Source organism: Alexandromys fortis, unplaced genomic scaffold (assembly GCF_014885135.2).
Source record: "Alexandromys fortis isolate MF-2015 unplaced genomic scaffold, M_Fortis_MF-2015_v1.1 scaffold_122, whole genome shotgun sequence".
NCBI lineage: Eukaryota > Metazoa > Chordata > Mammalia > Rodentia > Cricetidae > Alexandromys > Alexandromys fortis.
This window is the reverse complement of record NW_026068004.1, coordinates 69906-90078: the sequence shown is the minus strand read 5'-3', so window position 1 is coordinate 90078 and position 20173 is coordinate 69906. Positions and strand designations below refer to the sequence as shown.

Genomic DNA, 20173 nt, shown 5'->3' with positions numbered 1-20173 from the left:
CTAAAACAAATCAAATAGCTGTTCCCACCTTGAGATCTACCAAGGAAGAGGGGATGAGACACTTAGTAAATATAGTAAAGCGAACTAAAGTCAGGGGTGCTACAAGCCACTTGGGGCTTCTGTGGGGCTACTTGCAGGCTGTGGACCCTACAGGATGCTTGTGTCTATTCACAGACTTTACACTTCTGTAATACTTTTTGGCTGTCTCTTTTTAGTTTAACTACATGTGGCCAGTGCATTTTTCTGTAAAGGGCTAGATAGTAAATGTTCTTGTCCTTACAGACTCTGTGGTCTCTGTTACAACTAGTCAACTCTTCGATTGTAACACAAAATCAGTCATAGACAGTGTGCAGTGGGCTGAGGTGGAGCTCCGTCTGGATTACATACCACAAAGCCGTGGGTTCTATTCCTGGCACTGCAGTAAAGCAGAAGGAAATATGTAAATGAGCATGCTGGTCAGAACTGATTTACTGGTTGTGGTGACTGTGTCGACTGGACTATAGAATCCAGAGAGTAGCAGGAGACAGGGATGGGAAGAGCAAAGATCCAAATCTAGGAAGCAGTGATTGCTTGCTGAGGTTGTTTTAGAAGCAGTGGGAGACTTTGGGATTTGGGAGCAGGAGTAATGTGACCAGAGGGTCATTTCAGAGCTAGCTACAGTGGCGCACACCTTTGTTCCCAGCACTCGGGAGGCAGAGGCAGGCGGATCTCTGCGAGTTCGAGGCCAGTTTGGGCTACAGAGCGGGTTTCAGGACAGCCAGGGCTGCACAGAGAAACTCTGTCTCAAATCCCCCTCCCCCCAGAGAAAAGAAAGTAAAGATTCATCTAGGTCTGGACCTGGTGGAGCACACCTTTAGTGTCAGCACTCAGGAGGCAGAGGCAAGCGGATCTCTTGAGTTCAAGGCCAGCTAGGGCTCCACAGTAAGATCCTTTCTCAAAGCAAAAGATATTTTTTTTTCTCAGTGTGTTGAGTTGCTGCTGGTTGATGAGTGGGTAAAGATTTTAGTAGCTGAGAGTCTGTCATGATGGGTAATTCAGTCATGTTCAGGCTGTGTGCTGAAGACAAAGTGTCTAGCTCTGCCTTCTACCCCGTGCCTCGCCACTCTAAATGGTGAGTCTGTTAACAAGAACTGGGGCAGCAGGAAAGTTTGGTGGGGAAATGAGCAAGTCTGGTTGGTGTGGGCTGAATGTATAGTCCTTGGAATAAGGAGCACAAGTTGAAACCCACTGGAAATGTCACGGAGATGACACGGATCCTAGGTCCCTTCGGGGTGGCAGTATGAACAAGGAAGAAGGTAGGGACTGGAGAGGGAAGGGGAGCCAGGGAAGAAGCCAGTAGTCGGGAGAGGGTGGAATGTGCTCTTCTGAACTCTGAGTCAGGAAGGCTGGCCTCCTGTGTGACCTGGAAGAGGGACGGAGGAGCTGCAGCAAACACTAGTTCTGTCTCTTGGTCAGCTGCTCCTCAAGTTTTGAAAAGGCCTTCAGCTGAGCCCGGGGCACAGAGCCTGCGTGAGGTAGAAGCTGGGATGACAGAACAGGAAGCAGGAAGTGTAAAGTTTTGTTTTGTTTTTAAAGTTTGGTACTTGGAAGAGAAAATCATTGAGTAGCGGCTCAGGGGCCTTGAAACTTTGAAGTTTAGGAAGTTTGAGCTGAGCACAGCACAGGGGAAGCAGAGGCAGATGGATTTCCAGACAGCTAGGGCTACGTAGTGAGACCCTGTTTCTAAATTAATTAGGGCCTCAAAAGTCTTGACATAGTTCAGGATCCAGCTTTAGGCCCCCGTCAGGTAATGATTACTCTCTAAAGGCTCAGGAGCAAACGTTTGAGAAGTGTGAGGTAATACCAAACTCCTTCAGAACCTACCGGGCAGGACCTTTGGCTTGCTAATAGCTAACAAAGAAAATCAGAATCTTCTGAATGCTATAAGCTTATGCTATAAACTATTTTTCAAGGATTAGTAGGGCACATTTTGGTAAATGCTGACCTAGGCAGAAGATGGGAGAGAGGAGGAGGGGAGGAGGGAGGGAGGAGGAGAGGAGGGGAGGGAGGGGCTATGCAATCTGGTGTTAGCTGTCACTTTCCTGCTTGTGCTCCTTAGCAATTAGTTGCTTCTGTTTGCAAGCCTGACTTGCCCCGTTGGTTTCTTCAGGCCATTTAACCGTGAACAGGACAGGATCAAGGATGCTATGAGCTCTTTGTCCAGTGTACTATGGGTTTATCTCATTGTAGGGTCCTCCTTCCTATGCATAGTTTGTCCCTCCTATATATAGGCTCTATGTTGAAGATTCTATAAGCTAGACTTTTTTTTTTTTTAATTAGGTTTTAGCTGCAGCCCAGGCTGGCCTCAGAGTCGCAGCAGTCTTTTGAGGTCCAAGATTAGAAACGGGAGCCACAGCTCTGGTCTCTCGAGGCCAGACATTCAGGAGGCTTGTCCTCCAGAAGCACACTCTTACCTCAGTCGTTGATTGACAGGGATTTTATTTTGGCTTCCAAATCCACTTAGAGGCTAGTGTTTACGGATGGTACCCGCTGCATGTTCTGTGACCACCCTTGTCCCCGGAACCTGTTTTAGCATAGCTTTTTTTTTTTTTTTTTTCCTGCATGGCATTCACAGGTTCTGCTCTTGAGAAATGGAATCCTTTGATAACTACTCAGTCTTCTTGGCTTCCTAAGCTGCTTAGTTTCTGAGTCAGATGTTAGCCTGATTTTCCTGTTTCCTCCCGATTGTACCTTTGTTTCCTTCAGTGTGCAGTTGGCTTACTGGTTGCTTTATTAGAATTGTTTTCTTCATCATGCCTGTCTTACGCAAAAACAAGCCAACCAGGACCTTGCCACACACACGGTCTCACCTTGCCACACTTGAATTCGCATTTCAGGTTCTCTTCCTGGTTACTGTTTTCTCCCTGCGGATTGGTGGCACCGTCACTCAGCATCCTTATACTCAAAGGCTTTCCCCTCCAGGGTGCTGAACAGCTGTTCCTCTGGTGGGTTCGTGTGGCCCATGGTTCCCCAAACTTTATTGCATCTATTCTTCCAGAGAACCTGCCAGGGAATGCTTACCTCCTCTGGTGGCACCACAATAATGCATCCTACCAGCCTGCCCACTGTTCTGCTAAATAGTTGGCAGATATGAAGAAACCCAGGGCCTAAAAGCCAGATATTGTTCACGATGCCCTGCATATTCCAGAGCATTGATGGCGAAGAGTGGGCTTTCTTGCACGAAGCAGGTGCAGTGTTCTCTGAGTTCTGCTCCTAGTGTGTTGCGCAGTAATTGGATTATTCTCAGTGGCATTCTAAAAGGAGGGGAGGAGTTCTTTCTCTTTCCTATTCCTCCTCCTCTTTTTCTTTCAGATTTAAAAAAAAAAATTCTTTTTCACTTTTTTGAGACAGGCTCTCTGTGTAGTCTTGGCTGTCCTGGAGCTTGCTCTGTACCCCAGGTTGGCCTCAAACTCAAAGAGATCCTCCTGCCTCTGTCTCCTAGTGCTATGATTAAAGGCATGTGCCACCACAGCTGGCTGAGTATTGAGCCTGACAGATTTTAAGAATAAAGGGGTTAGAAGTGGGTCAGCGTGTGCCTACAGTGCCAGCAGCTCGGGAGGCGAAAACAGAAGCTTGCCGTGAGCCTGAGGCCACATGGTCCCTCCCAGGCCAGCCCGGGTTCCAGTGAGAAATCCCGTCTCCAGGAGACAAAAGAAAGAAACCAGAAGTAAGGGGGCTTTGACTCCAGTGTTGAGATCCTTCCTACAGTTTGTCCTCTATTTTAGGAAGACGGATTCTAGTCTTGTTCCTCAGCGGGAATCCTCAGTGCGCAGAGCTGTGCGCTCAGACACACCGGGGTGTTTAGCCACCCACCTTCCACTCTGCACACCGCCATTGCATTTCTTCACAGATCACTGTGCAGCTCCCACGGGACTGCCATTCAGAGTGGGGACAGATGAGCCTGTCACTGCTCGCAAGTGTAGTGGTAAAGTTCCGCTCCTGCCCCTCCAGTGTCTGACTTAGTGCCTTTGGTCAGATGTCACTTCTAAGAACCCTCTGGCGCTTGGAGAACATAGGGCAAGCTGGTGGTTCTGAGCAGCTCTGCTGGAGGCCAGGGCAGAGCGCTTTCCCTGTGCTGCCAGGTGAAGCCGATTAGTCAGCGTGTCTCCTCCATGACAGCATGTGGGCATGTGTGGTACTTGTGCCTGCCTCATTGCTGAGGTCCTCTGGCCTGGCAGAGGGACCGGCCTCGTTTTATGCACACACTGGTTTTTAAAGTTGGTACTGTAGGAGCTCTGGGTCTTGAGTTGATATTTCTTGGGACTGCATTAGGTTCTGCTGACATTTTGTTCTTTTAAGAGTGGGAGAAAGTACTTGAATTTTAGTGTTCTCCCCTTATTTAAATCCAGCTTATTCCAAAAACTGTCTCTTCTTCGAAAGATGATTTTAACCTTGTTCTCATCTTTTTGTTCTAGTGTATACTAACTATGCGGCCCTGGCAAGCTGCTCTCGGTCCTCTTTTGTAAAATGGAAATAAAAATACCCCACTGCGTTGTGTGCAGATCCAGTCAGATTTATGTTATGGATGGTGTCCATCAGTGTGTGTCTCAGATACCGAGCCCCATGTGTGATGGGCGGTGTCCATCAGTGTGTGTCTCAGATACCGAGCCCCATGTGTGATGGGCGGTGTCCATCAGTGTGTGTCTCAGATACCGAGCCCTGTGGCTGGCGCATCACTTGCTCAGTCACGTGTCCTCTTGCTGCCCCTTCCTCACAGGCCGCTGTTCCCAAAGGTTCAGAGGTCATCGCTAGCTTTAGAAAGGTTAAAATGTCAAGACTTCTTTGTTAGGAAGTGGTTTGGAAAACAAGGTCTCCTTGAGCCAGACTATAAATTGAGGTTAGATGCAAAGTGTTAGTGCATGCTGGGGAGGCTGAGGCTGGAGGCTCTATAAATTTCAAGGCCAGTCTGGTCTAAGTAGTTCAAGGCCAGTTTGAGACTCAAGGTCTTAAAAAGGTGGGGAAATGTGGGTTGGAGAGATGGCTCGGCAATTAAGAGCACTAGCTGCTCTTCAGAGGACCCACGTGGCAGCTCATGACTGTCTGTAACTCCAGTTCCAGGGGATGTGACACCCTCACACCAATGTAAATTAAATAAACTTTTTAAAAAGTTAAGGAAATGTGATTGGGTTCCAAGAGATCCCACAAAAGTCTTGGTCCCAACCTCCTTAGCCGAACTTTCCTTGACGTCACTGTAACTGGGACTGGTGGTTGTGTATTGCTGGTTCGGTTTTGTTTTGTTTTGGGGGGTCTGGTTAATTGAGCCCAGGGCCAGATGATGCTAGGCCAAGCCTCTACCACTGAGCTTTATCTCCTGTCATCTTGTTTTTTGAACTTATTAATATGTCTGAATAGTTTGCCTGCCTGTATGTCTGTGCCTGGCACCTGTGGAGGCAGGAGACACCTGATTCCTGCAGCAGGTACAGCCTGTTGAAAACCACTGTGTAGGTGCTGGGAATTGAACCTGGGGCCTCTGGAAGAGCAGTCAGTCCTCCTAGCCAATGAGCCATCTTTCTAGCTCCTCTTTAAAACAAAACAAAACCTTTTTATTTTGAAATAGGTTCTCCCTAGGTTCTCCCTAAGTTGTTCAGGGTGGCTTTGAACTCAGTCTGTAGTGTAGGGAGCATTGTCCTGGAATTCCCTTTCCATATCTTCCTGAGTAGCTGAAATCATAGGCCTGAGCCATCAGACTACACTTTTTTTTTAAACATTTATTTATTATGTATACAGTGTTCTGTCTGTCTGTATGCTTGCTGGCCAGAAGAGGGCACCAGATCTCATTACAGATGGCTGTGAGCCACCATGTGATTGCTGGGAATTGAACTCAGGACCTCTGGAAGAGCAGTCAGTGCTCTCAACCTCTGAGCCATCTCTCCAGCCCCAGACTACACTTTTAAGTGTATTACAAAAAGAAGACATTTGTGGTCCCCAAGCAGAGGTTGGTGAACACCAGTCCTTGCCACAGGTAATCCTTTGCCCTCATTCTTGGCGTTTTGTAATTTCCCTGGTACCAGGCCACTGAAAGTTACTTCCATGGTGAACATATGGGACACTAATATCCTATAGCTAAAAGTGAGATTTTAATATAATTTTGTATTTTACCTTTTTAATAATCATAAAATAGACACTGTTAGCCCCCATTTTACAGATGAGGAAGATTAAAGCATAGGAACATCTAGCTGCTAAAATCCCATGCCAGGAGGCAGAGGCAGGAGGAGTCTAAGGGTTCTCTGGCTGTAGAATAATCTGAGAGCTCCAGATTCAGAGAGAGACCCTGTTTCAGAGAATAATGTGGGTGCCTGGTGTGGCGGCCCATGCCTTTAGTCCTAGCACTTGGGAGGCAGAAATAAGGTAGAGCCAGAAAGAAGACAATATCCAGTGTCAGCCTCTGCCTTCTGCATGCTCACACACAAGTGCACACACACATACCCTATGAGCACATATGCCTGCAAATAGGAACATCCAGTTCTCAAGTGGAGAAATTGAGACTGGAACTGAGGATTGTCTGGATGCCAAAGTCAATGCTTTTATGATAACGTACCAGTTTACAAAGGTCGTAGTCATGACACAGGCCTGTTGGCTGCTAACAGGACTGAGAAATGAAAGGGCAAGTGTGTGTCCTTAGTTCTGAATGTGTAGAGGGATGAGGTGTGCACACAGTGCTGGAAAGCCGTAGACTCAGCTCTGCCGGGCATTGAAGAAGTGGGACCAGTTCAGAGCGCTTAGATTTGTGACTCAAGAGTTTTGATTGTCCATTTGCAACAGAGTATGTATGCTGGTACAGTTTTGGTATTGAGGAAAGGGACAGGAAGTCACTAGTGATGGGGAAAAAAGGGCAGAGTTAAGTTCTTCCCCGCTAGGGTGTTTTGTTGTTGTTGTTTGGTTTTCATTTTTTGAGACAATCTATGTATAGCCGTTACTGCCCTGGAACTTGCTATCTAGATCAGTCTGGCTTCAAAATTGGGGCAATCCTCCTGCCTCTGCCTTCTGAGTGCTGGGATTAAAGACTGGAATGAAACCAGCACACACAGTTTGGAAAGTGAGTTCTATGGCTGCGACCACCAGCCAATCATTTATTTATAATTATCCGCTCTGGGCTCAGAACCAGGGCCTCCCACTCTTTACTGCAGTGTGTAGAGTTGAGTTCTCTCCATCTCCCTCCTTCCAGAAGAAGCTCAGGCATTTGTTTGTTTTTCTAACCTTTAAGAATTTGTCCCCTGGGCTGGAGAGATGGCTCAGTGGTTAAGAGCATTGCCTGCTTTTCGAAAGGTCCTGAGTTCAATTCCCGGCAACCACATGGTGGCTCACAACCATCTGTAAAGAGGTCTGGTGCCCTCTTCCGGCCTGCAGGCATACACACAGACAGAATATTGTATACATAATAAATAAATAAAATAAACAAAAAAAAAAGAATGTTTAAAAAAAAAAAAAAAGAATTTGTCTCCTGAACTTCCACTACTTCCTTTTCTGCTCAAGCTTATCTCCTGCACCTGTTCTCCGCTTCTGCAGCCTGAGTGCTGTGATCGCTGTTCAGAACATTCTGGAAACCTTCTGGACGTTCACAGCGTCACACTCCATGCTCTGTGAACTCACCCAGGTGTCTCGGGGCTCTTTAGTGGAGTCCCCGCCACTGTCACATGCCACGTGGGAAAATTAAAGTCAGGCTTAGACATCTTAAGGTTTCTTGAAAAACAAGTTTTCTACATGTCCAGTGGAGTCTCCAGTGACTTTATGTTCCTATTACAGACACTGCCACATTTTGACAAACAGACTATGTATGTGTGACCCTTCACTGAAGTTTTTGGGTTCATCTGGTATCTCTGTACTCGGTAGCCCAAGTCTTAAGCCCTATTTCTGAATATTGCCCTAATGTGCTCAGTATCCATTCTAGTGCAGCTTCTTAGACAGTGTTCTTGCCCGTTCTGTCTAATTCTCCTTTCTGTTTTGAACTTCTTGAGAGAGTTGTTGTTCTCTGCACTGAGCACAGTATAATTCTAGAACACAATTCTTCAAATCTATAAATGCTAAATTTTAGTCTTATTTAAAGGTACGTGATGTTGTAATATCTCTTTGTGGCATGACACACTACATTTTTTTCAGCTTCCTGTTCTGATCGTGTTTGAGGCGGTTTAGGTTTCCCTTTCTTGTGAAATTTGTTGCTATTTTAAAATAATTCTGAAAGATATTCGACAATTATTTCCACTTACCGTCTCCAGATAAAATGAGTCGATTGTTTCTTCAGTTTATTGTTGGGAGAGAAGGCACCTAGTACTCAGCACCACTTTTATTTCACTTTTTATCCCCCCCTTGAGACAGGGTTTCTCTGCATAACAACCCTGTCTCTGTTTGTAGACCAGGCTGGCCTCAACTTACAGAGATCCTCCTGCCTCTGCGTCCCCAGTGCTGGGTTTAAAGGTGTGCGCCCCCACTGGCTGGGATAGGATCTTTATTACGTCTGTGTAGCCCAGCCTGACTCCATCACCGACCTCTGTCCTACCTTTCTGTCCCTTTCCTGGTCTCAGTGCTTCCCTACTTTTCTGTTCTTGGTTTTTCTCCCTTTCTAATCTGCCAGGTTTTTCTGAATGCATAGTTGGGTGACTGCTCACATTCTGACCACGGCTCCACAGTTCTAGTGCTGGGCACCAAGGACTGAGATCTTAGCAACCCGTGGTCTTTGCTACCTTTGACTTTGCTGACAGCCTACTCAAAACTCCCTTTCCCCCATGACAGTCTTGGGGTTTGTTTTGTTTATGTATGTGTATTTGTGTGTGTGTGTGGGGTATGCTATACAAGTATATTCACATGTGTAAGTGCACGTGTGTGTACATGGAAGCTGAGTTGATGTTCAGTGTCTTCCTTGATCACTCTGCACTTTATTTACTGAGGCAGCATCTCTTGCTGAACCTGGAACTCACCAATTCCAGCTTGTCTAGCTAGCTGTCTTCCCCTGGCAGTTCTGTCTCTGTCTCCAGAGTCCTGAGAGTGCGGTAGCCCTCGTGGCCAAGAGGCTTTTATGTGGGTTCTAATCATTAAGTCTTGCTGGGTCTGTTTCATTCATTCAAAATATAACTGGAGTGAGTACCACTTCTGCACAAGTCTGGTCTCTGAAGTTGTTGTCAGTGAGCAAGATAGCTCTAGTCCCTGCTCTCCTGCAGATTACAGTGGAGATGAGAAGCAGCTCTTCATGCATTTAATTCAGTAAATATTTACTGAGTGCCTGTTTTCCGGGTCCTGCTTGCCTAGCAACTAAAGGTAATAATGGAAATTGTTTAATTATATAATTGTTTACGCCTAATCTTGAACTTTAAGGAAAAGGTGGTATCTCTCCACTGGGGGTTATTTCCGGAAACGCTACTTCTTCTCAAGCACATATGGATACTTCTTCTTCTTGTGGAAAAGGGATCGCATTGCTTGCAGGCAGCCCGTGTATAGTCTCCTGTCTGTTTAAATAGTTAAATCATTTATTTATGTGCAGGCGCATGTGCAGGTCTGAGGATGACTTTGGGGAGTTTGTTCTCCATCCACCTTCACTTGTGTCCCAAGGACTGGTCTTGACAGCAAGCACCTCACCGCTGGCGGCCTCTCCTGTGTACTTTAGCTTACGTATGGCACACTTTATACAGTGTTAGGTGTTTAGGGAATCATGGTGGTTCTGTATATGTTCAGCACAAGTACTTTTTTTTCTGAGCATTTTCAGTTCATAATTGGCTGAATCTATGACTGCAGATCCCTCAGATTCCGAGGGTGGTGACCCCAGAATCTGTGAGAGGCTGGAGTGATTGTGCCGTCACGCTCAGGACCGGGGCGAGCGCCAGTCAGGGAGATACCTTGAGGAAGAACCATCCAATAGTGGAGTGAGTTGGCCAAGTACAAGAATTCAGATGGAACAGGGCAGGGAGAGAGAGGGCTTGCTCACTGCAGTCACTTACCAAGTTGTTGGCTGCCATGGCAACTCAGGGATGAGATTCTGAGATTCTGTTCTCATCTCTCACTCAGTGATGAACCTGGACCTTATGATGGAGACTGTGCAGTGCTTCCCCTTCAGCGTTAGTTTTTTTTTAAAATTTTTTTAAATATTTGTTTATTATGCATACAATATTTGTTCGCATGTATTCCTGCAGGCCAGAAGAGGGCACCAGACCTCGTTACAGATGGTTGTGAGCCACCATGTGGTTGCTGGGAATTGAACTCAGGACCTTTGGAAGAGCAGGCAATGCTCTCAACCGCTGAGCCATCTCTCCAGCCCCTTCAGCGTTAGTTTTGAAGTTTCCATTTGTAAAGTTAGCACGTGTACATGAGAGGACAATTACCCATGTAAATGAAGTGTCGGGTGAGTGGTGAACTCACAGAATACTGGCCTTTAGAGAAGGGCACTGTTGGAATGAGTGTAGAGGATTGTGGAGGACCTTGGAGGGAGTGAGACTTGAACTAAAGGAAGAGAGAGGCTCGGGAGAGCAAAGAAAGGAACTAGACATTTCCAGTAAAGGGAGAAAAAGGCACAGGAAAGGGGCAGGAACTGGAGCCACTGAGGCTGAGCGTGCTGTGCCTGTGGGCCTCGGCTGGCCCTCCCGCTTGCCTGGTTCCTGAGTCATACAGCAGAAAGTATAGGAAGGTCCAGGGATTAGATTACCCTTGACTATCCTGCCTGGGCACTGGGGCTTTCCAGTGAGGGGCCTCGTGGAGCACCAAGGTGCACGTCTGAGTGACTAGTTCAGGGGATACAGAGCACAGCCTGTGTGGCAATTGGGGGGGGGGAGTTATCCATGAATACGTGAGTGAGCACTTGTGCTAGGTCCTCTTAGGAGTTGGAGAGAAGAAAGCGGGGAGTGTCAGTGCCCCTCCCTTCCCCATCTAGTAAATTAGCTGACAGGCCAGACCCCTTCTAAACCTTCTTATTTGTTTTGTGTAGCTCTAGAGTATTGGTTCTCAACATACAGGTCGAAAATCCCTTCAAAGGGATCGCATAAGACCATTGGAAAACACAGATATTTATGTTATGATCATAACAGCAAAATTACACTATGAAGTAGCAATAAAAATAGTTTTATGGTTGGGGATCACTGAACATGAGGAAATGTGTTAAAGGGTCGCAGCGTTAGGAAGGCTGAGATCACTGATCTAGAGCTAAGTAAGAATGCTGAGTTTTTTGCTTTGTTTTGTTTTTTAGTTTTTATGTGCATGTGGAGGGCAGAGACTTGAGAGTCTGTGAGTGTTAGAACTGAGCTCAGGTTCTGTGCAGGAGCAGTGTGTACTCTGAGGCACGAGCAGCTCTTCACAGTGGTTCTCATTTGTCTTGTGTGTGTGGATTGAGCCCAGAACCTCAGGCATGGGAGACAAACACTGACTGAGCCACAATTGTGGCCTCGGTTTTTGTTTGTTTATTTATTTTTTCTTTCTGTTTTTTCTTTTTTCTTTCTTTCTTTCTTTTTTTTTTTTTTTTTTAGTAAAGCTCTCAAGTAGCCCAGACTGGCCTCAGGTTTTCTGTATAGCTAAGAGTAACTGAATGACCTCGAATTTATTATTTTATATTTGAGGCAGAATTTCACTGTATAGCCCTGACTGTCCTGGAACTCTCTATGTAAATGTTAACCAGACCAATACCAGACTTAGAGAAACTGATCTGCCTCTGCCTCCCAAGACCTGGGATCAAGGATCAAGGCCACCACCCCTGGCCAACCTTGAATTTTTGACGGGGGCGTTAAGATTACTGGCACACCCGGTTCATATCCTTTTGGGAATAGAAACCAGGGCTTGGTGCCTGCTGGGAAAACCCTACCCACTGAGCTGTGTGTTCCCTGTCCAGTTCTTAGGCTTTTAATTGATCTTTTTCAAATCAAAATATTTCATAATGCATGAAAATATGATGAAATTTAAACTTGAGTGTCCATAAATGTTTTTGGAAAATGGCAGTGTTCAGTTATTTGTCTGTGGCTACTTTTAACCTGCAGGGCAAGGGTTGTGTAGTAACAGAGACCTTAAAATCCAAAATATGTTCTCTTTGACACTTGACAGAAAACTGTCCATCCTTGACTTACACCCATCTGTGGCTCAACCAATCTCCTTTTCTGAAACAGAATGGCTGCTGTCTCCTCCCTGAGCTCGGTCCTTCTACCCAGGCTTAATTTTGTAATCTTTGTGCCAAGATCCAACCCAGGGTTCCCACCATGTCTTCTGTCTTTTTTTTTTTTTTTTCCCCCAAACTAGTACAGGACTCTGTGTAGTCCTAGCTGTCCCAGAACTTGCTTTGTAGACTATTCAAGACTGGCCTACCTTTGCTTCTCAAATGCTGGGATTAAAGTTTGTGTACTGTAGATACCTCCCACCCTGTTTTAAGCAAACACTCTATCACTAAACCGCCCCCCCCCCCCATTCGATGGGGCTTTTAAATACTGTCTCTCTCTTCCGGGTGCTCCTTTTCAATACTTTCTCTCTCTTCCAGGTGCTCTTTTAAATACTGTCTGTCTCTTCCAGGTGCTCCTTTTGAGGCCTTCGTTCACTTTCCTCCAGGAAGTTTTCTTTTGTTGGGTGCTAGGGGTGTAATAGCTCAGACACTGAGATGGAGTCTTGTAATACAGCCTTGGCTAGCCTCAAACTCACAGAATTCCTTCTGCTTCAGCCTCCTGGGCACTAGGATTACAGGTGCGCATCACCCCCAGCTCTCCTGGGACCGTTTCCCTCTAAAAGTAAGCCCTCAGCTCAGTCCAGAAGTACTGGTCCTGGCTCTGCCCACTCTGCTTCTCCTTTCATTTCACCACCACTCAGACTCCAGCCCCAGCACTGCAGGGTCTCGCTGAATCATTAGAGAATCCGTGTGTGTGTGTGTGTGTGTGTGTGTGTGTGTGTGTGTGTGTGTTTGTGTGTCGGTATGGGGGGGTGGGGGGAATGACAGTGGTTTTTCCCTGGCTTTTACTTTGTTTACTCTGACCTTTGTTGTTTTGATTGTTTTGTTTTTCATGAGACCTTTTTTTCTTTTAGCTGCTGTGACTTTCTTTGCTCTAGCTCTTTCCCGCACTGGCCTACCAAGTCTTACTAGTTAGTGCGTTAGATGCTGCTTGCTCTTTTTGTCTGTCCTTTGTCCTGGGAGCTATTTTATAGGATACTTTATGTGTCAGTTGCTGTATTAAAATACTTTGCACAAATTATTCTTAATCCTTTTTTTGTTGTTTTGCTTTTGTTTTTTCAAGACAGGGTTTCTTCTGTAGACCAGGCTTGCCTTGAACTTAGAGAGATCTGCCTCCTAGGTTCTAGAATTAAAGGTGTGTGCCCCCACTCCAGCAAATTTTTCTTAAACAGCTTTTATTTTAAATATTTTAAAAAGTTTATGCCAGGTGGTGGTGGCGCAATCCTTTAATCCCAGCATTGGAAGACAAAGGTAGGCAGATCTCTGTGAGTTTGGGGACAGACAGGGCTACTCACAGAGAAACCCTATCTTGAACAAAAATATGTATGTATGTATATGTATATATAATTTTTAGCTACACATGTGTTTATGACTGTGTGAGGATATTTGCAGGGGAAGTGCAGGTGCCCATGGAAGCCATTGATGACAGAGCCTCCCATGAGCTGCCTGATGTGGATTCAGAGAGAGCTCAGGTCCTCTGTGAAGCAGTGCATACTCTTAACTGCTAGGCCATCTCTCCAGCTGCCAACAGCAGCTTTTCAAAAGATAGACTCGGGGTAGCTCAGTTGGTCAAGCACTTGCCGTCCTACACAAAACCCAAGGTTTGCTCCTCAGCACGGCATACAAACCTAGGTGTAGTGATACATACATGTATGTATTCAGAAGGCAGAAACGGGAGGATCAAAAGTTTAAGGGCTACAAGTTTACAGTCAGCTTATGCTTCATGAGCCCCTGTCCCAGGGTGGAGAGGTGAAATCTGGACAGCTGTTTCCCCACTGATAAGGTATCCATGTCCTCCATCAGGTCAAGCGGTACCAGTGCACCTTTGAGGGATGCCCCCGCACCTACAGCACAGCAGGCAACCTGCGCACCCACCAGAAGACTCACCGCGGAGAATACACCTTCGTCTGTAACCAGGAGGGCTGCGGCAAGGCCTTCCTCACCTCCTACAGCCTCAGGATCCACGTGCGAGTGCACACAAAGGAGAAGCCATTTGAGTGTGACGTGCAGGGCTGTGAGAAGGCATTCAACACACTGTACAGGTCAGCCTCTCCATGGCTATGTCCGCCAGCGTCCTGACTCTGAGCTTGGGACTACAGAACACCTTTTCCATGCATATGAAAGAAAGCTTTTGGGACTGGAAAGCATAGCTGTGCTTACCTATTTAAAATGCATTACCAAAACCTGCTACTTACAAATAGGTGTGCCAGGGGCTGGGTGGAAGTGTTGGCACATCTGCGTGTAGGCTTCCATCGCAGGGAGCGACATCGTGCCCTTGGGATTTTAGTAATTGGCTTAGAGTAGTCCTCCCATTGGCACAAAGCCTTGGAGATAACTTTCTTCTATCCTGACAGGTGGGGTTGCCACTTGATCTCTATTTCTTTCTCCATGTTTGTGTCAGGAGACTTAGACCAGTCTTCAGTATGAGCCATAAAATAACAAAATAACAGACATACCATTCTGAAAGTGCCTGATCTTGTTTGATCCCAGAAGCCAAGCAGGGTTGGGCCTGGTTAATATTAGATGGGAGAAATAATAATGGCTAACGCTGATGTGTGCAAGGTGCAGTTCTACGTGCTGGTCCCCAGAACAGCTGCTAAGTGAAAAGAAGTAGAGAGGAGTTGTGTAGGGTCAGGGCCAGGACTTGAACCCAAAGGAGTCTGTCTCTAATTAATGCTCACGGCCACTCTGCCATCCTCTCTGGGTAATTTCAGGTGCTAATGTGCGCTGGTACAGCGTACTGGTGCACTTGGTCCTATGGTGCAGTAGGCTGGTACTGGGAGGCTCTGTGCTCCATTCAGCATGGGACATTTCTCTGGGATATTTTGCAGGTTGAAAGCACATCAGAGGCTTCACACAGGGAAAACGTTTAACTGTGAATCTCAAGGCTGCAGCAAGTACTTCACCACACTCAGTGATCTGCGGAAGCACATTCGAACCCACACAGGAGAAAAGCCATTTCGGTAGGTCCTGCTTTCTTCTGTTTGTCACTGACCAGGTCTCAGCTGGGATTCTTGGTAGACTCTAGGAAGTTTCAAAGTAGGAAGAAAACCCCTGACCCATTTCCTTACTTAGTGGTGCTAGCTTCCCACAGGGTAGCAGTGACCACCTACTGCGGGTTGGAGGAATGCCAGAGGACTCAAAAGCATCTCTCCCTGGGTGATGGCTGTCCATTCTGCCTCATTTGTTCCCTGTATTCTAAAAAAGGTGTTTGTTGAAGTTGACTTACATGGCAGACTCTTTTTTTTTTTTTTTTTTTTCGAGACAGGGTTTCTCTGTGGCTTTGGAGCCTGTCCTGGAACTAGCTCTGTAGACCAGACTGGTCTCGAACTCACAGAGATCCGCCTGCCTCTGCCTTCCGAGTGCTGGGATTAAAGGCGTGCGCCACCACCGCCCGGCTCCATGGCAGACTCTTTTCTTTGTACTAAGGAAGTACTGAGATCCTTAGTCAAGGACTGGGGTTTGTACCCTGGGCTGCAGAGTAAGATCCAGTGTCAACACCCCTTCCCCTTAGACAACACAGAACATCCTTAGTTGAGTGGGACAGAGCCACAAAGTTGTAGACAGTGTCTGATGCTATCAGCCTAAGTGGCCGGAGCGTGGAGAGGGGAGACCTCTCTAAGAAAGGGGACTTGAGTTGTTTCTGAGTGTGTTCACAAGGGACGGTGAGGGAGGAGACTCGGGGCCCTGCATGCGCTACTCAGTTACCTATTTGCTCTTGCTTTTAATATCTCATGTTTGTGTACATATAGAACCACTTTTTTGTGTAAATTTTAAATGTTATTTCTTTATATTTCATGTCTGAGTGCTTTGCATGTATGCCTTGCTTGCCAGAAGAGGGCATCAGATCCTATTACAGATGGTTGTGAGTCACCATGTGGGTGCTGGGGACTGAGCTCTTGAAGAACAGCCAGTGCTCTTAATCGCCAAGCTATCTCTCTAGTCCCCAAAATCCATATTTATAAGTATGTATCTGTGTGAGTACATGTTATATGTGTGCTGACACAGAGGCCAGAAGAGAGTATCAGCGCCCCTGGAGCTGGAACTAAATTTGCGTCCTTGATGAGGGCATAAATGCTCTTGACTCCTGAGCCGTCTCCCCAACCACATCCTCCACAGTAGACAAGTCTGTACCATCCTCTTTTCCTCTCATTGCGTGTAACATGTGGCATGTGTTGAGAGCAGCCTCAGATGATTATATGACATTTTCATAAGGTAATCATTTTGAAAGGATCCCCATAACTGTGTTTTAAGTATTGCTGAAGATTTCCCATAAACAGTGTCCTTGACTCCTGATAAGGGACGCTGCTTAAAGTTATGGCATAAACATGCTACCCTTCCCTTTTCAAGTTACTTGTCTTCCTCAGCATACTTGGAGGCAGTTGAAATGTCTCCAGGGGCAGCTAGCTCTTAGACACCAATGAAATGAAATTGAGGTTTCAGTACCATTTAATACCATACTCAGATACATTCCCAAGTCTCAGCTCCTTTAAGAACAGGAGTTAACAGTCCAGTTGGTCACTCTCTGCAGATGCTTATATACCCCCACCAGATTGCTAGGGGGACTCTTACTTCTATACAAATGGATGCATTTATTTTTGTGATGATTAAAACAGTTTTGTCTTGAATATTAGAGGAGACCTAGATAGATACAGTGATGATTATTTGTGATTGAAAATCAAAAGGCTTTAAAGAAATGTTCTATTTAAATAAATAAGATGTTTAGATATAAGAAAATCTATTTGGTCATGTATGTAAGTGTTAAGTTCTTGCTATGCAACAGCTAAAGCAATGTGAAGAACTACCCAGACCCTCCCTTGAGAAAGCAGATAAAAATATGCACACATCTGGTGTGGTGGTACACACCTTTAATCTCTGTGGATGCAGAGGCAGGCAGACCTCTGTGAGGTCCAGACTAGCCAGAGCTACGTAGTGACACCGTCTCAGATCAGCTCCCTCGTCCCAGATGCACAGAGATGAAGGAGGATTGTAATGAGAGGTGCTGTAAAGGAAGCATGTGATAAATGCATTAGTAGTCCTGAGGAGGTGGAGATTATTCCTGACCGATTATCAAGGAAGTATCCGGGAGCTAGGAGTGCAGCTCACCCAACATTCTGGATTCCCTGGTGTTGCGTTTTAGTACTCTGTGAGCCAGGAATAATGGTGCATGTCTGTAATCCTAGCTACAGAGTGAGTTCAAAGCCAGCCTGAGATGGAGGAGACCTTCTCTGAGATGGGGAGGGGTCAGCTAAGTACCGAGAATTATGGCTAGTTCTTGATTACAGCCATATCAGTGCTTTGTGTTTGGTTTGTGTTTTTTTTGTTTGTTTGTTTGTTTTTTTTGCTGTTTTTCCAGTTCCATAAATACCATTTTTTACTTGTTTTGAGACAAGGTTAACTCTAGCCCAGGCTATCCATGAATTTGTGAGCCTCCTCTTGCCTCAGCCTCTTGGGTACTAGGATTACAGATAAATATCTATAGACCCAACTCTCTTTACCCACTCTTGATATGCATAATAATTCAGTGGCCATAGATTTTCCACATGGCTCTCACTGTCAGCACAGTTCTGTCCAGTAATTAGTAAGGTTTATATTGCTGGGATGCTCTCAACACTACCTTACCTACAGGCTATCTTAGACTCGGCTCCTGCTGATTCCAGATGTGCTACCTTTCCCTTCCCTTTTTGTTACATTTATCATTCATTCATTCCTTCATTCTGTGTGTGTGTATGTGTGTGTGTGTGTGTGTGGCAGTCAGAGGACAACTTGATAGAATTGTTTTTCCCGTCTTGTGGGTTCCAGAGATCCAAGCTGGTCTACCTGGCCTAGCCATCTTGCCAACCCACCCCCATGTTTTTGTTTCCCTGTCCCTAAAACCTCTATGACTGATCTGATCTTAGCATTACAAACATTTGCTCTAGTGCACACGCACAAGATCTTCAGGATAAAGCTCTCCTATTGGATGACTTTTGTTTCTTTACCTAAACAACTTACTTAGGTGTGATCACGATGGCTGTGGAAAAGCCTTTGCAGCAAGCCACCATCTTAAGACTCACGTCCGTACGCACACTGGTAAGTGAAGGCTGAGTTCCAGTTTCCTTTCCTTTTCTTTCTTTCTTTCTTGTTTTGTTTTTCAAGCCAGGGCTCTGTAGAGCCCGGTTGCCCTGGAACTGTCTCAGTAGAATGGGTTAGCCTAGCACTGGAGAGATCGACCTGCCGCTCCCTCCTCAGCGCTGAGATTAAAGGTGTGTGCCACCATGCCTGCCGTAGTTTCCTCCACCTGACCTCTTCAGGTTTCTCTTGAGACCTTTAAGACTAGGAAGAAGGTGAGCACAGTCGGCCTGGCCTTCACCTACAGCGCCTGTGTTTCTTTAGTGAAGGATCTAAGGACTAATCCACCCTGAAGCTATGAAACAAGACATAACCTTGTTTCATGCAGGAGAGCTGTGAGGCAGCGACAGCCTTGTCCTCAGGCCTCCAGGCCCAGGCCGCGGCTGCTGCCTTCCTCAGCACTGGGTTCTCAGACTGAGAAAGCCTGCGCTAGTTGGTTCAGTCTTGAACAGCTCGTGCTCAGACCTTCCCTGGGTTAGAAGGGAGAGCTTGCCTGCTGAGGAAACTAATATGGCTTCTTCCCTCCTGCAGGTGAAAGACCCTTCTTCTGCCCCAGTAACGGCTGTGAGAAGACCTTTAGCACTCAGTACAGCCTCAAAAGTCACATGAAAGGTCACGATAACAAAGGAACCGTGTACAGTGCACTTCCACAACACAATGGATCAGAGGTGCGTTCTGGTCTCCTGTCCTGATCTGGGCACTGCAGGGCAGCTGTTTGCAGCTGTTGAGTTCTCTGTTACCTGGCGAGGGAGAAAATGGGTCAGGACCTGTGTGCCTCTGCCATGGGAGGGTGGAAGCCAAAAACGTCACCGGCTTGGGGAAGAAGGTGCCACTGACTGCCTTTTCAAGGCCTAAGCCTAGTCCCCATGTCATCCCCCTCTCGCTTCCATGTGTGTTCACGTATGTAAGATACATACTGGGCAGTACGCTCTCGTGTGCACCGGCTTGAGCTCAGAGGACGACCTCCAGTGCTGCTCCTCGGCGCTGCCTGTCCCTCTCCTTTGTCCCTCTCCTTTTATTCTTTCGAGACAGGCTCTCACATTGGCCTCCCCAGTGTATAGATCACAAGTGTGCACGGTACTCCCGGCTTTAAAAAAAAAAAAGAAAGCATAAGTTTGGGGACTTGAAATTTATGGACTGAGTTGTCATCCCCCCTCCTCCCAAGTCCGGCGGTTTGGAGTTTTGTTCTGAGAGAAAAATCTCATCCCATGGTAATTGTCCTACCTCAGTCTCTCATGTGCTGGTGTTGTGGGCATGAAGCCCCATGCCTGGCTTGGAACTCTTAGGTTAATGCCACTTTCCCATTCATGACTGCAGTAGGGATAAGTCTATACCACATTTGGAATGAAAACCAAAGTTGCCTGGCACCTCTGTCAACACTGGAGAGCCAGGCTTAGTCTGGAGGGTTCCCTGCCCCCTTGGTTGTCTGAAGAATAAAAGATTTGAGAGAGCCTGCCTCGCTCACTGAGCACAGAGGGGAGGCCTCTGTAAGCTTTAGGAGCGTTGCTTTTTGTTTTTTTTTTTTTTTAAGATATTTTTATTTTATGTAGATGGGTGTTTACCTCCATGAACTTGTGTCTATATACCACCTGTGTGCCTGGATCTCTTGTAAGTCAGAAGAGGGCATTAGAGTCCCTGCAACTGGAGGTACAGCTGATTGAGAGCCACTATGTGGGTGCTGGGAACTGAACCTGGGTCCTCTGCAAGAGCAGTCGGTGCTCTTAACCACTGAGCCATCTTTCTAGCCCCAGGCTGGCCTGGAACTGCAGGCCGAGGGCGAGGGAGGGACCTGAGGCTGGAGGGATATCTTGATTGCTTTTAGTCCTGCAGCCTGGATTTCTCCCCAGCTCCAGGCTAACTTATTCATTGGTCCCCTTTGCAATAATGAAATTCAGAAACTATGAA

The 20173-nt window shown here is 46.4% G+C and overlaps 1 protein-coding gene across 2 annotated transcripts in view; it reads left to right on the top strand.

Moving 5' to 3' along the window:
- The window catches only part of Mtf1 (metal regulatory transcription factor 1), a 43492-nt gene that overhangs the window by 5042 nt on the left and 18277 nt on the right, over nucleotides 1-20173 (top strand). For both annotated transcript variants that reach the window (XM_050161216.1, XM_050161215.1), the window contains exons 3-6: nucleotides 13961-14199; nucleotides 14989-15120; nucleotides 18156-18229; nucleotides 18800-18936. In XM_050161216.1, coding sequence (XP_050017173.1) covers nucleotides 13961-14199; nucleotides 14989-15120; nucleotides 18156-18229; nucleotides 18800-18936 — 582 coding nt within the window. The remainder of the gene's footprint in view (nucleotides 1-13960; nucleotides 14200-14988; nucleotides 15121-18155; nucleotides 18230-18799; nucleotides 18937-20173) is intronic.